Source organism: Phlebotomus papatasi, chromosome 3, assembly GCF_024763615.1.
Source record: "Phlebotomus papatasi isolate M1 chromosome 3, Ppap_2.1, whole genome shotgun sequence".
NCBI classification, from domain to species: domain Eukaryota; kingdom Metazoa; phylum Arthropoda; class Insecta; order Diptera; family Psychodidae; genus Phlebotomus; species Phlebotomus papatasi.
In genome coordinates this window covers 39,721,021-39,737,686 of record NC_077224.1, presented here as the reverse complement: position 1 = coordinate 39,737,686, position 16,666 = coordinate 39,721,021, and the positions used below count along the sequence as shown (strand labels likewise).

Below are 16,666 nucleotides of genomic sequence, written 5' to 3'. Positions count from 1 at the left end.
TATTGCTCATGAGAACGTGAGAGCTCAAATTTCTAATTTAACTCATATACCAGAGGGTTCAAAAGCAATTGCGCATCAATATTTGTAGACAGTATTAATTTTTTTGTTAATCACTATACTTTTTGCTACAATCTCTGTTATGCATATTTGACTTTTAATGCTCAATACGTTGAGCAAAAAATCTATCATGTGATTCATATCTGCAATGAAAAAATCACATCATCAATCTTGAATATGGGTATAAAGTTCTATTCACACGCAAATACCAGCAGATTGAATAGATGATAGTACAAGTCCCAAATATTTCGTGTTTTATCTTTGATTAACAAAATAAAAATGTAAAGCATATTGTAACACGAAAGGATTGTGTAATAATTTGATAACTTTTTTTTCTCTCTTTGCAGCTGTGCCAATGTGCTGATTTAGTAATTGAAATAACCGGTAATTTGGGCCAAGACGATTCATACTACCGTTTAGACTACTATCCACCGTATGGAAATCCAGCACCAAATACAACAATAGCATCACGTGACATTGGTGACAGGATACAATTTTCACACACTTTACCTGGAACACGGTACAATTTCTGGTTGTACTACACAAATGCCACTCATCATGATTGGCTAACTTGGACTGTCTCAATCACGACAGGTGAGGCAAATTTCAAATTGAGAAAGAAACCGAATTTCTCATATGGTTTCATATCAACACACGATTTCATATACTTCTGCACTTGAAATGCGATGTTTTCAACTTTATGTATAAATTTTATGCACCAGACATTTTAATCAAATCGTGATTCATGCATTCATTATCCAGCAATACTGTTAGTAAGAAAACTTTGTTTTAATGTGCTTATCAAATAAAGCTAACTTTGATGACACTGACTCTAACTTAGTCTTCATTCACAAGAAATAGTCTCAAGAAATACAAACTAAATTTAAACTAGTTAGTTTAAAAGCATTGTACTCTTATTGTTATAAGTAAGACTAAAAAAAACACAAACCCTTATGCAGCTTATGGTTAGTTATATACCTTTTAATTAATAGCCTATTACTTATAAAAAATCGCATGAAGGTAATTTTATCCTTTGCGATAGTTACTTTTTCATGAGCTCTTGAGCAATAAAAATTGAACACTAAGTTAAATTCGTCTGAATTCTACGTTAAAACGCAAAACGAAATTGTGTAAGAATCCTAATTTAGCAAAATAAAAAAAGAAAATAAATATACCGACTTGTCAAACTTTTTACGAAATTGCTTGCTAATAGGTGTTCCCTGCCGAAATAAGTCAGAATAAGTCGATTTTTTGCAAAATTTGTTTTTTTTTTGCTTTTCGGGTACTCCTGGACACCCTTTACCTTCCCTATGAATATTATATACCGGAAAGTTAATTACAGTAGACTCTCTCAAATTCGGGCATATGGGACCGAAATGTCAGCCGAATTAGACAGAAATTCGGGCGACAAACTTTTTGAAATGCAACGATTTTTTATTCATGTGTATATAGATATTGAGTTTACACAGTCATATATAACGCAAATTGCATGAAAATCCCTCAATAATGCAAAATCACATCAAAACTAAGACAAACTATGCCAAATTTGAGCATATTTGATTCATTTGATAATCATAATTAAACTTGAAAAATAACAACAAACTTTTTTCAAATGTAACCGATGCCCGAATTAAAAAGTAGCCCGATCTTAAAAGAGCCGAATTTGCGAGAGTCTACTGTATTCCAAAAGTTATACGGGTTTCAAATCTTAAAAATCCTATACTCAGCATGTGAAATCTCAGCTTGAAATAACTCTCCTGTAAAGTTGGCCATTTACGATTTATTCGTTTTATATTCTGAGCCATCGATATAGACCTAGTGTTAAAAAAATTGGTCAAACTTAATATTTCGTCTTATGTGTTACGAAAGAAAAAATTTCTTAAAGTTATACGAACAGGTTTTGCTTCATACAAAAGACTATCTTACGATATCCTTTTCTATTAAGTACGCCGATAACCCTGAAGCAAAATATTCAATAATTCTCTTCGTTATTTTATAATAAGCAGACAAATTTTCTAAAACATATCAAGTATTTGTGTAAATGATAAAAATTCACAGAATTGCAATTTTCAAAATATGAACAAATAACAAGCACTTTACAATATTTTATTTACAGAAAATATAAATAACTGAAATTTTCCATGGAATATTAAAAACTAAAACAATCAATAATAGGAATAATCTTCAACAATATATTGATGCAACAAAGCATTGTGAGGATAGTATTAAAAACTAATTTTAAAATTCGTAGAACGATCTTTCTGCAAATTTATGCAGATTGTACGTGGATAAAATTTTGAATTGAGTTGAATCACTACCAAAAAGCAAAACTTCCTCTATGTTTCTCATGCGCTGAGGGAAATATATGCAAATTTTGCGGCTTGTGCATTATTGTAGAGAGAATGAGTAGTTCAAAGAATATACATCATAAAAGTTTTCCCATTTCACCCTCAATAAAATTATTGATGAGAAATCTATCTTTTTTACTTTTTTTACAGCTCCTGAACCACCATCGAATCTCTCAGTTTCTGTACGAAGTGGTAAAACCGTCCTCATATCATGGAGTCCGCCCACACAAGGCAATTTCACTAGTTTTAAGCTACGGGTAAATATAACATCTGTATTCCATATTGCTTTACTCATTTACGGCATCCATTCAAACAGACTTTCCAATTTAATCATTGGTTTCAAGGTATTATAGAAGCATTACCAATGTTTACACTTGTTAATATGAACATTTGTGAGTATGATTTGAGATTAGTGATTGTTAAGAAGAATTTGTGTTGAAAGTTATTGGATTATTTAGTGGTCATAATTACTGTGAAATTAGGTACATTTTTACCTGATTTGTTGTAAATAACTTGAAGAAACATAGCTTTGAAGAACTTAAATTGTTACTGAAAATATCACAGTGTATTATGTATTTATTCGGCTCGAATGACCAAAAATTATATTTGCTATAAAAAAATACCTTTTTGTAGTTAATGTAGACCTGTGGTAAAGAATGAAAAAAAAATGTTAAAATTACTAGAATTCAAAATTAACTAAATATTAGTCATAATAAATGTAGTTTCAGAGAAAACCAATACTTCAAGGGCATAGGAAGAAATATGAAGAATTTACTATGACTCTGAAATCTCAATTTGAATCATTTTCATTAAAAGTTTTAATACATGTGCTCAACAATTTTGAAGAAATTAAATATATGTCCTCGATCTAATTTATAAAAAATTAATAAACAAAACTAATTTAAAAGAAATAAAATTTTACATGAAATTGAAGTTCTCAATTAGAAACATTGCCACTTCAGTCAATTAATTGATATTACTTTATTGCCTTCGGAAATGTAAACAGAATTGTGTGAATCTGTAAAACCTTGTGCACAATATAATGAAATTTTGTGATAACGTCACATTGTCTGAGTCTCGTTTTGCCTTTTTTTGTATTTGCAGGTCGTTGGTTTATCAGACTGTTCCACAAATCGCACAATTCCCATTGAAAATAATTCTCTGCAGTATACACTGAGGGAATTAACTCCCGGTGCAACATATCAAGTGCAAGCATACACCGTTTTCGATGGAAAGGAATCTGTTGCATACACCAGTCGCAATTTTACCACGAGTAAGATATTTTAATTGGTTATATTATTGGTTATATCACATTGGAATTTCTAATCAAATTGCTTCCCAAGGTGATTGTTTTGCATATCTTACATCTACTACCATAATATTTTCCGTCTATTCATTTAAAAGAAATTCTTTTACTAACATACATGACACTTTCTCATTATCATTGCGCTCACCAAAATCATTTAACACAATTCACATTGGAGCAGTGAAACAACGAATTCGCCATAAAGAATTGTTGGATATAAAAATTTTACGAGGTAAAAGATATGTTTGCTTGTGTATGTTTCATATAGATAAAAAGAAATATAACCTAATATTTTATTCGTCAAAAATTACCCATCATCATGGCAGATAGTGTAAAATTAATATCGATATGAACCCCAGATTATAATAATGTTTAATGTGAACTGCTTGTCCCATAAATAGGGTCATTGAATCTATGTAATATCGATGATGTCATTATTTATATACGGCAAAGAGAGACCCAGATATTTAAATTAAATTTCGCCGACGCAGAAAATGTTAGATGTTGACTATTTATTCAGTTACTTCAGTTTATTCAGGTGGTACATAAAATACTTAGCATTGATGTATGATGTTCTTTTTTTCACGTGTGGCGATTACACACATGGTTTGAAAAATGTACTACAGCAATTTTATAAGTATACAATATCAATGGAATGCATATTGCATTAACAGTGTTTAGGTTACTTTTTAATAACATATATATCCGGGAAATTAACAGACCTTTTCTCTCAAGTGAAATTTAAATATTTATTTTCTAAGAATTCATTTGACGATTGAACTCAATTTTTGTTAAATTAAACAAAAACGGTCGACATTGAAGTTTAAAATTCACAAAGTAATTAATGTAAGAATATTCCAAATATATAGGTTAGTGTTAAATTTTGGCAGTAATAAGCCAGTAAATATTATCTCTATAATAATATTAAAAAAGAAAGTATAGAAAATAATTACGTACCTTATGTACTTCAAGTTTCGGTCTCAATTAAGTAATATTGAAATTATGAATATCAAGGCCAGGAGACAGTTTTCCGGCGTCACGATGTTTAGAGAAGGTTTATTCTGAAATGAAATAAAAAAATCTCATAAAATCTATATAAAAAACTAATTAAAATTAAAAAAAATTTCAAGGAGTATCTTCCAGTGGCATTAAATCAGACCTCTCAATATCATCCTTTGTTTTGTTCATCAGCGTATGTTAATTTAAATATTTATTTTCTAAGAATTCATTTGACGATTGAACTCAATTTTTGTTAAATTAAACAAAAACGGTCGACATTGAAGTTTAAAATTCACAAAGTAATTAATGTAAGAATATTCCAAATATATAGGTTAGTGTTAAATTTTGGCAGTAATAAGCCAGTAAATATTATCTCTATAATAATATTAAAAAAGAAAGTATAGAAAATAATTACGTACCTTATGTACTTCAAGTTTCGGTCTCAATTAAGTAATATTGAAATTATGAATATCAAGGCCAGGAGACAGTTTTCCGGCGTCACGATGTTTAGAGAAGGTTTATTCTGAAATGAAATAAAAAAATCTCATAAAATCTATATAAAAAACTAATTAAAATTAAAAAAAATTTCAAGGAGTATCTTCCAGTGGCATTAAATCAGACCTCTCAATATCATCCTTTGTTTTGTTCATCAGCGTATGTTTACCGAATATCATTACCGGACTTGGGTTGGGAAAATGATCTTGCCTAACTGATATACAAAATCACATTAGCGCATGCATTATCTTAACAAATTCACCCCTAAATGTTTGATAATCACCATTACCAACTAATATATTAATAAATTATTCAATATCATTCTCTTATTAACTTTTCACGGTGCTTGCGGAGATGGTATCTCTAACGAAGCCTGTGAATTCTATAGTATATTGCACTGCTTGTTTACATTTCTGTATTTATACTATAGTGTAGATGATTTTCCTTCTGGAAGCACATTGAATAAACAACGAATTGAATCACATCCTCATTTTACTTTTCTTTCTCTCTGTTCAATCTTAGAACCAAATACACCGGGGAAATTTATTGTTTGGTTTCGAAATGAGACAACATTGCTTGTTTTGTGGCAACCACCCTATCCAGCGGGAATTTACACCCACTATAAGGTGTCAATTGAACCAGCTGACGCCCTAGAAAGTGTACTTTACGTGGAAAAAGAAGGTGAACCACCTGGACCAGCACAGGCGGCATTTAAGGGTTTGGTACCTGGACGAGCCTATAACATATCAGTGCAAACCATGTCAGAGGATGAAATATCATTGCCAACTACCGCTCAATATCGTACAGTTCCATTAAGACCAATGAATGTGAGCTTTGACTGGAACTCAATCACATCTAACTCATTCAAAGTGATGTGGGAAGCACCAAAAGGCAACAGTGAGTTTGACAAATATCAAGTGTCGCTGGCCACTTCGCGGCGCCAGCAATTTGTCCCTCGGACAAGTGATAGTGTAGCATGGCTCGAATTTCGTGAAAATCTCGAACCGGGCAAGTCATATCAGGTTGTAGTGAAAACAGTGTCAGGGAAGGTGACTTCATGGCCAGCAACGGGTGACGTTACCCTAAAACCCTTACCAGTTCTTGGCCTAAGATCATTCACGAACGAACAAACAGGTTTAGTGACCATAACATGGGATCCCGATCCAGCAAGTACGCAAGAAGAATACAAAATAAGTTACCACGAAGTTGAGATTTACAACGGTGACTCAAGTACAATGAACACCGACAAAACAACATATCCCCTCGAAACACTACTGCCAGGACGTAATTACTCCGTAACAGTTCAAGCAATTTCAGTCAAAGTTGAATCTAATGAATCAACCATCAATGTTGTCACTCGTCCATCATCCCCAATCATCGAGGATCTCAAGTCCATTCGTGAGGGATTGAACATCAGCTGGAAGAGTGATGTGAACTCCCGGCAAGAAAAGTACGAGATAATGTATTCTCGAAATGATACTGGTGAAGTGAAGACCATTCTCACAACAGACTCTCGAAGAGTCATAAAGAATTTGTATCCTGGAGCAGGATATGAAATAAAAGTATTTGCACTGAGCCATGGACTTCGCAGTGAACCTCATGCATATTTTCAAGCTGTCTGTAAGTACTTTATAAAGTTTCCTATGGAATTCCAAATATGCTATTTCCATATTACAAACCACAATTCAGACTCTAACTAGAGAATTCCTATATCCTGAAACTTTTACATCCCATTAAGTTGAACACTATTTCATACATTTTGTTCAAAAAGTAACTATAGTTCAAGTTACTTTTTTCTACTTTCGAATGAACATATTGGAAAATGTTATTTTTGAAGTAAAATTGTGCGGATTTTCTATAAACTTGGTATAAAACTTTTCCTCAATCATTTTAATGAGAAAAACTTTAAAGTTTGGAGATATCGGACAATTGAGTTTCTATAGCAGTTCGTATATAATGCACTTTTTAATGATACCTGGATTAAGCTGAAACTAAAAAAATATATATCACAAGAAAAAAAATACGAAATACCCATTTCTATTTTTTTTTTTTTACTTTTGCGAAAATACATTGCACTTATAGTTCTTTTTTTTATTTTCTTTCTCCTGAATTGTATTTGCAAAATACCTTGAATACATGAAAAATTCAATAAGACGCATTTGCATTTGATATCAATTTAACATACTTCTACTTCCATTCTCTCCAGATCCAAATTCACCACGTAACATGACAATTGAAAAAGTGACAAGCAATTCCGTGCTGGTACGCTGGATGCCACCGATTCAGAGTGAATTTAGTGAATATTCAATTCGCTATCGTACTGAAAGTGAACGTCAGTGGATTCGTCTGCCTTCAGTGAAATCAACAGAAGCTGATGTGACAGACATGACGCCAGGAGAAAAGTACACAATACAAGTTAACACTGTGAGCTATGGTGTTGAAAGTCCCAATCCTCAGCATGTTAATCAAACAGTAAGACCCAATCCAGTCTCAAACATCATACCCCTTGTTGACTCCACCAACATCACATTGGAGTGGCCAAGGCCAGAAGGACGTGTTGAGACATACTTTGTACACTGGTGGCCAGTGGCAAATCCCGATCAAGTGCACACCAAGAATGTATCCGAACACTATGTGATTCCAATGAGTTGGATTGGAGATCAATCCGAGGGAAAATTGAATGTCGACGAAACACCAACAGTTCATGTCTTAATTGGGGATCTGATGCCGGGAGTTCAATACAAGTTCCGCATTCATACCATCTCCTACGGACTAACCAGTGATATTACGCAACTTACCACACGAACTAAACCCTTAATCCAATCGGAGGTGTTTGTGGTAAACAACCTCCAAGAACGTGATACAGTTACACTAAGCTATACACCAACACCTCAGATGTCTTCCAAATTTGACCTCTATCGCTTCTCTCTTGGCGACCCCGATATTCTCGATAAGGAGAAATTGGCCAATGACACAGACCGAAAAGTTACGTTCACAGGTGAGTTTAAGTAATTTGCCAAATTAATAAAACTTTCACAGGGATCACGTAGGCTTTTTGTACATAATAAAATTTAAAAAAAAATGACCCACTTTAGGGGAATGTAGGCTTGGTTCGCACACAGAGAATCTTTAAACGATACGAATTTTCACCTTGTTTGCAAAGAACTGGTTTACCATTTCTCATTTCGTCACATGAGTTTAATAATTATCTATCCTTCCTATGGCTAAGAAAAGGCGAACTAGCTCTTTGCAAAGAAAAAGAAAATTCGCATCGTTTGAAGGCTCACTGTGTGTGAACCATTTCTCTATATATTCCGAATCCGTGGATTAAAGAATTCTTTTTTTATGTTTTCCTATTTTTTTAAATTTAGATAAAGTGTGCCAAATTCCGGCCAGCTTGCAATTTCGGCCACCTTTTTTACTTCTCGAATTTCCATGAACTTTTAAATTTTACGTACTCTAGGGATTATACAGTGCAAAAGAATAACAAAAAATGTAGCTTCGACAAACGAGATGACGTGAAAAAGATATTGGAAAAATTCCCGAAAGGCAAGGAACTATGAGAATGAAGATGGCCGAAATAGGGCACAAAAGCTATGTCTAAATTTTTATTCATTTTAAAATGTATTAAGAATGATTTTAGAGTAAATAAAGACGGTAAACTCTTTACAAGGTTCCAAGCAACACTCTTACAAAAGAAAGAATAAAAAAATCAATTTGTATTTAAAATATTACATTTCAAACTTGAGACTTTGACGCTTGCATGCAACTATGCCGAAGTATGGCACACTTACCCTATCTTTGGTATAACAGAAATTTTTTGATCGGCTTTTATTTTAATCTTTGGCATCAGCATCTTTTAAATCAGGAAAATTCATGAAATCAAAATTTACATGTTTGCATATGTCTGTCTCATTCTTCAGGACTCTTCTTCTTCCTTTTAACATCAAAACAAATTTAACTTAGTTCAATCTAATTTTGAGTGCGAAAGAGTGGAATATAGATATGGAACATACTTTTGAAAGTAAGAGTTGTGAATTTTGATTTCAGGAAATTTTCCTGATCCAAAAAGTATGCTTAAGGCACAAAGGACAAATACAAAATACCCTTCAATTATTCCTCATAACGATTTTCAATGTCAAATGTTACAAATATTCTAGAGAGCGAATTTCTCAATCTGTTTGGCTGTAGTCATTTGAAAGGTTTTGAAATCCCAGGCAAATTTGTAATATTTCCAAGAAGTTATAAAGCTGTACCATAGGAGAAAACCTTGAAAATTCCACAAATTTGTTAACCCTTTACATTGCAATTTTTAATTTAGCTTTATTATTTAAGATTTTAAAAAATAATTACTTTCTATTCTTGTATAGGTCTTATGCCGGGTCGTCTGTACAATATAACAGTTTGGACTGTAAGTGGAGGTGTGGCAAGTCTTCCAATTCAGCGTCAGGATCGCATGTATCCTGAACCCATAACTCAACTCAATGCCACCCGAATCACTGACACAGAAATAACACTCAAGTGGGATATTCCAAATGGCGAATACAATGCCTTTGAAGTGCAATATCTCACAATTGACAATAACTATGTGCAAAATTTAACCGTACATGACAGTATTACGATAAAAGACTTAAAACCCCATCGCAACTACACCTTTACCGTTGTTGTACGTTCAGGCACCGAATCGAGTGTCTTGCGAAATAGTCTTCCAGTATCAGCCAGTTTCACCACCAAAGAATCCGTACCCGGAAGAGTGGACAGATTTGAACCGGTGGACATCCAGCCGAGTGAAATAACATTTGAATGGTCACTACCGGTTAGTGAAGCAAATGGTGTTATTCGGCAATTTTCAATAACGTACGGCCTCGAGGGTTCAGCCCATACTCAAGTTCGTGACTTTAAGCCAAATGAATTCCATGGAATACTGAAAAATCTCCTCCCTGGAAAATCATATGTATTTAGGATACAAGCCCAAACAGCAATTGGATATGGTCCAGAAACAATTTGGAAGCAGAAAATGCCAATTTTGGCACCACCACAACCCGCAACCCAAGTCGTTCCTACTGAAGTCTACCGTAGTTCATCAACTATTCAAATACGCTTCCGCAAAAATTATTTTTCAGACCAAAATGGTGCTGTTATTATGTATACCATTATTGTGGCTGAAGATGATACGAAAAATGCATCGGGTTTGGAAATGCCATCATGGCGTGATGTACAATCATACAGTAGTTGGCCACCATATCAAGTCATTGAGCCCTACTATCCTTTCAAAAATAATTCCGTTGAGGACTTTACAATTGGTGCTGAAAATTGCGATGTCAAACAAACTGGCTACTGCAATGGACCCCTGAAGTCGGGAAGAGTGTTTCGGGTTAAAGTGAGGGCTTTTACTGCACCAGATAAATTCACGGACACCGCCTACAGTTTTCCAATTCAAACCGGTGAGTTTTTCATTTTCAATGTTTCATTTTCAAGAGCCAACATTTTTCTCATTCATATCTCCGACATTCCCACAAATACATCGTGGATCGTAGACATATTTTTTTTAAACATTTCTTCTAACACCCGAAAACTATACTGTGTTGAGATAGACAGTGCATAAAAGTTTGGGAAAATTCAACAGTAATTCAACCTGTTTCTTTCTTTCTTTCTCCCAACAACACTCCATTTTAGGCCTCTTGTCAGTGGGTGAGTTGTCTCAACATTTGCTCTACTTTTGCCATTGTCTTAAGCTATTATTTAGTAATATAAAATTTTTGCGCTTTTCTATTACTTTCTGATTTATTTACCACAATGTCTATTTTTATGCTAGAGTGTGTGAGATTTTGTGGGTCGTTTGAGTGACAGTGGTTTTGTTTCTTCACCTAATTTCAGTGCCTCTAATAATACAGTTCATTCTTCACAAATTACTTATTTATTTGTTGTTATTATTCTTTTCCAAATGTTTGTTATGCAATCAAAAAGAGTAATTTGTCTTGTGAAGAAATTGGGAATTGAAATCTTTCTTAAAATCTAATTCTAAATCTTAAGGTCATATTTTGGCTTAAACGTGAGTTATTTTCAAGGACAGTTTATTTATACAAAAAAATCATTATTTTTGTAAAAAAAAAAAAGAAGATTTTCTTAGTCCCATTAGGTAGGAAATTATGCTTGAATCATTATTGCAATTCAATTTTGTGTTATTCTGTCTCTTGACTTCGAATGTTTAATGTCCCATACATAACCTAAAATTAACCGAGAGACGATTCATCATAATTAAAGGACATATAAATTATTTTACAGCAATTCTTACACAATTATACTTTGTAAGCTAATTTTCAGCTTATTATAATGTCTGTTAAAGAGCATAAAAGTAAGAGCCTTTTTATACGACTAACAATTTAAGCAGAGCAAGAAGCCCTTCCAGCCTTAAACTGAGTTAAGGCTTAAGCTCTCAAAAACTCTAAATCTGTCATATATTAAGTTGACATTTCGCAAAACTGTCACAGAATATTGTGTGATAAATTTCCTTTAAAATATATTTTTTTCTTAATTCGATTCTTAATTACTTTTCTATATTTTTACGAAATTGCTTGCTAATAGGTGTTCCCTGCCGAAATAAGTCAGAATAAGTCGATTTTTTGCAAAATTTGTTTTTTTTTTGCTTTTTGGGTACTCCTTGACACCCTTTACCTTCCCTGTGAATATTATATACCGGAAAGTTAATTATTCCCAAAGTTATACAGGTTTACAATCTTAAAAATCCTATAGTCAGCATGTAAAACCTCAACTTGAAAGCGCTCTCCTGTAAAGTTGGCCATTAGCATTGTCTAGACAATGCCATTAGCGACTTATTCATTTTACAGTAGACTCTCGCTTATCCGTGAGAGCGGAACCAAAATGTCACACGGATTTTGCGATTGATACACATCAAATTTTTTGAAATACAACGATTTTTTTGTTTACTTTGAAAATTTGTGGAGTAAATCCTGACCTGACTCAATCGACATTGTCTATAAACATGTGTAACTATCCAAAAACGTTCCAACGAGAAAGAATTTCAGTAGATAGAGCACATTTGCTTTAACAAAAAAAAACCAAAACGGGGACAATATGTCAACAAAATTTTAAAAATTCTACTGTCTCACGGACTTTTTTATGTCACCCGGAAAAAGAGTTCACGGATTAGCGACAGTCTACTGTATATTCTAAGCCGTCGAGTTGTTCTTTCGTCCCTATATTCCGTAGTAAAACCAAAAGAAAATTTAAAGCGTTCAACGAGGACCCTTCAAAAATCATGAAAGCCTAACTTAAAGACCCACTTCTGTAAATCCAAGTAAAGGGTCCTATGCAATGAGACGTTTAAAAAATGCTTAACTTTTCGATCCTTTCAAAGAGATTAACATTTAAGCGTATACTTCGGGAGATAAATCTATAATTAATTAAACAAAATATTCCGACAAAAGAGAGATCATTTGCAATCCAGTCGCTAATCTAACAAAAACATAACTAAGTAGGCTAAACGGCGAAAAAACAAACTTAGAAAGAATAGTTAGACGAGATTTTAACATTATTATGGTTGTATTTGCATTAAGTCGTTTATCGACTAAATTACTCATCGCTCCCATATTCTAAATCTAGAGGAAAGTACCCGGTTTTTAAAAATAATATTGCGGAGTCACATTTATTGAGAAACATAAGAAAAAATTAGTCATTATGATACTTGAGATCGTACAAAGCATGGGCACTTTCCCCTAAAAACCATAATGTCACTGTAATTTTTAACTTAAACAGATTATTTTTTGTTTTCAATTTTTACCGTAGTGATCAAGATTTTCATTCAGCAAAATATATTGCATGTAATAAATCTAAGAAATTTGATTATGTTGCCTTGTTTTCTTTTATATATATTTTTTTTGAACATATAATAATTTGTTGATATTGTGTCATACTTAAATCTTCAAAAGCCAATTTTATGCTACTAAAATTGAAAAATTTTACCTAAATAAATAAATTAACTTGATTTAAATTATTAAATTAATGAAAAAATGTTTAGACTTTCAAATTTTAAATTTTTTCAGCATAAAGTATTTAATTATCGCTGGTTCTTAAATACTTCTTGAATAAAAAAAAAAGTTTGTGACAAATTGTGCTTCAGAAATTGTTTTGTGAATGACAACACGTAACTTTTTCTCCTATTTAAAAAAAAATGCATATTTTTGAGTTTTTCAAATTAATTTTGTTTTAATACCTATATACTTATGAAAATTCAATTAAGTAAGTCTTAGAACAAAATTTATTGTGGTTTTTTTATGGCAAAAATTCCACAAATTCAGCAGTGAAACTAATTGTTTTCTATTCTTGAAATATTCTTTAAGTTTTATTTCTGATTTTGTTTCAAAATATTAGATAAAATTCTAAATGTTTTATTTTTTAATAATGTTTACTCAGGTATGTCATGAGCCTCAATTGAACTCCCTAATTTTGTAATATTGTATTTGAAAATTTTCTTGAAATGAGTAATTATTTTTATTGCTGTTTTTATGTGCATTTTAGAGTTGAATTTCGTTGAAAACAGTTTGCCAACATTTACTCGAATCACTGACTGCTAAATATTTGCCAGTCAGACTCTTGCACAATTATCACTAAAGTGCTATTAATAATTCACATGAAATGTCTTTTTTCCCTTCCATTTTCTAGATCAAGATAACACTTCAATCATAATAGCCACATCAGTGAGCCTGTGTCTCTTGGTTCTGATTCTTGTGGCGGTATTTTTCATCCGTAAGAGACGAAACGGCACCCGGAAGGCAACAAAAGAGCCACGATCCAGCGACAATATGTCACTTCCGGATAGTGTTATTGAAACAAGTCGCCCAATTGAGATAAAGAACTTTGCTGAACATTACCGAAGAATGGCAGCTGATTCTGATTTTCGATTTAGCGAAGAATTTGAGGAGTTAAAGCACGTTGGACGCGACCAACCATGCACATTTGCCGATTTGCCATGCAATAGACCAAAGAATCGCTTTACAAATATTCTGCCATATGATCATTCACGCTTCAAATTGCAACCTGTGGATGATGAAGAAGGTTCTGACTATATCAATGCTAATTACGTGCCCGGTCACAATTCCCCACGAGAATTCATCGTGACTCAAGGACCCCTTCACTCCACCCGAGATGACTTCTGGCGAATGTGCTGGGAGAGCAATTCGAGGGCCATTGTCATGCTCACGCGATGCTTTGAGAAGGGACGCGAAAAGTGTGACAGATACTGGCCAAATGACACAGTTCCCGTCTACTACGGAGACATTCGAATACATATGCTGAACCTCAGTACCTATCCCGATTGGGTAATCACGGAATTTATGATGAGTCGGGTAAGTTTGTACACTTTTTCTTTAACCTAATCAATAAAAGTCACGATATAAATGTCGATTTAAAGAACCAGTGATAAGATTGGATCGACGCGATCCTTTACTCCCAAAATTCAACTCAAAATCTGCTCATTTTCTATTTTAAATAGTTTGAGTACAAAGGGCAAACAAAAGGAAAAGAAAGTTCATTAAAATCGGTTAATAAACATTAGAGATAAGGTACGGTCAATATCACTATAGTAAGGGTAAGGATACAATGCAGTGGAGTGGAGACTGATTGCGACCTACCGTTAGAAAGATCTCGATCTCAGATACAATATATACTAAAATTTCAGCGAAATTGCTTCGTAAATACCGAAAATGCAGTCCGGTCAAGATATTTTTGATTACAGGAACATCGAGAGAGAAATGGCCTCTAAATACCTAAATACAACATACTAAAATTTAAAGAAAAAGCATCATCTAGTTTTTGAAATATTCGACATCCAGTTTTCAAAAATCGATATTTCGATTAATAGGACCTTCGAATAAATCAAATTAAATTGGGTTACCAAAAGCGTTGTAGTACTTCACAAGAGCTTTCCAAAACGTGTCAAAACGTGTAAATCTAAAATTTGGCCCCGATCTAACGAAGTCGGATTTAACCTCAGACCACAAAAGCTGAGATTGTAAAAAAAAACAGAGCTAATAAAAGACCCACATTAATATTGAAATTTTGACATTGAAATTAACATTACAAGAAAGTAATTCAAATAGATCACTTCACTCAGTGATCAAGTGATTTGAAACAAATTGCTGGTATTACAATGCATTTGAAAAAATATTATGATGATGTTACATTTGTATAAGATCTTTAATAGGAATTAATTAAAACAACATTTTTAAACAAGACGATTTTAATTTACTCCATTCGAACTTCAGAAATATTTTAATATATATTCAGGAAGATCCCGTCATAAAAAACTTCCAATAGTTTAAAATTAGACAGAATATTTTTTAAATAATTTATCGTATCTGTTTATCTGTTTTATCGTATCTGCAATATTCATTGCTCGAAAACGCTTCGAGCGTTTTTATATTTTCATTTTTGGATGCGTTCCAGAGGTTGCCAAGGCGAACATTTTAACCATATATACGAAAATTAATGATTTTTCAAGACCAAAGGTTAAACAGGCTCCAGGAAACGTATTTCTCAACCAAATGGACTCATGTTAGGGTTCGTTAGAAAGGTCTTGGAATTCCTGATAAGCCTGAACGGCCTGAACCGATTACAACCAGTTATGAACCGTAAATAAAAAGTAAATGGTGTGAAGGTACTTTTAAGCTAATAGCATGTATATGACGAGTTCGCGCATTTCGCAAAGCATAGGACGTTCTGACACCCCTTTTTATACTATTGGCGTCAGTCAAATACTATTGTTCTTCTTTTGTACTCGAACTATTTAAAATAGCCAAACTATCGACAAACCCAAATAAGTATATAGCAGCTAGGTTAGATTCTTTACTGAAAATGCGTATAGGGGGTGTAGGGAAAACTGCCCATGCTTCGTACGATACTTAGCTTTGCAATGTCTAAAATTTTCCTGTCTAACCGCTTTCCCAAGGTTTTTAAAAGCTTGGTAGCTTTTTACGAAGCTTGAGATCGTACGAAGCATGAACACTTTCCTCTAGATTAGATAGTGAGTTGAATTTTGGAGATAGGGTAAAATTAGGTAATTTGCAACCATTTACAATTTGGGACATTTGAGATTTTCTCACTGTTATTGAGATTCAAATGGAATCAGTTCCTTTTCTTTTTAATCGTCTTTTTCTTCTGATTTTGCGGTCTTTGTTTTCTCTTTGCTCATCTGAAACAATGAGAAAATCTCAATTGTCCCAAATTGTAAATGGTTCCAAATTACCTTATTTTACCCTAAAGAAATGCGAATGGAAAAAAACTAAATGGAAAAACTTACGAATTATATGTAAGGGAAAGCGCGATACTTTCGGACGACTCAAACTTCGGACAATTCAATTTTTTCTCTATGTTATTAATGGATTCCACCCATAATTTTTTTCTGAAAATTTGAGGCATTGGACTAGCTATTAAAGTATAATAT

At 33.1% G+C, this 16,666-nt stretch overlaps 1 protein-coding gene across 10 annotated transcripts in view; it reads left to right on the top strand.

The window, feature by feature from the left end:
• The window catches only part of LOC129805578 (tyrosine-protein phosphatase 10D), a 46,377-nt gene that overhangs the window by 24,465 nt on the left and 5,246 nt on the right, over positions 1–16,666 (top strand). For 5 of the 10 annotated variants that reach the window (XM_055853587.1, XM_055853586.1, XM_055853584.1 and 2 more), the window contains exons 2-10: positions 405–651; positions 2,556–2,662; positions 3,510–3,678; positions 3,893–3,943; positions 5,728–6,825; positions 7,412–8,203; positions 9,576–10,649; positions 10,882–10,896; positions 13,888–14,570. In XM_055853587.1, the coding sequence (XP_055709562.1) occupies positions 405–651; positions 2,556–2,662; positions 3,510–3,678; positions 3,893–3,943; positions 5,728–6,825; positions 7,412–8,203; positions 9,576–10,649; positions 10,882–10,896; positions 13,888–14,570 (4,236 nt within the window). The remainder of the gene's footprint in view (positions 1–404; positions 652–2,555; positions 2,663–3,509; positions 3,679–3,892; positions 3,944–5,727; positions 6,826–7,411; positions 8,204–9,575; positions 10,650–10,881; positions 10,897–13,887; positions 14,571–16,666) is intronic. The other 5 variants (XM_055853589.1, XM_055853585.1, XM_055853593.1 and 2 more) reach the window with 3 other exon arrangements.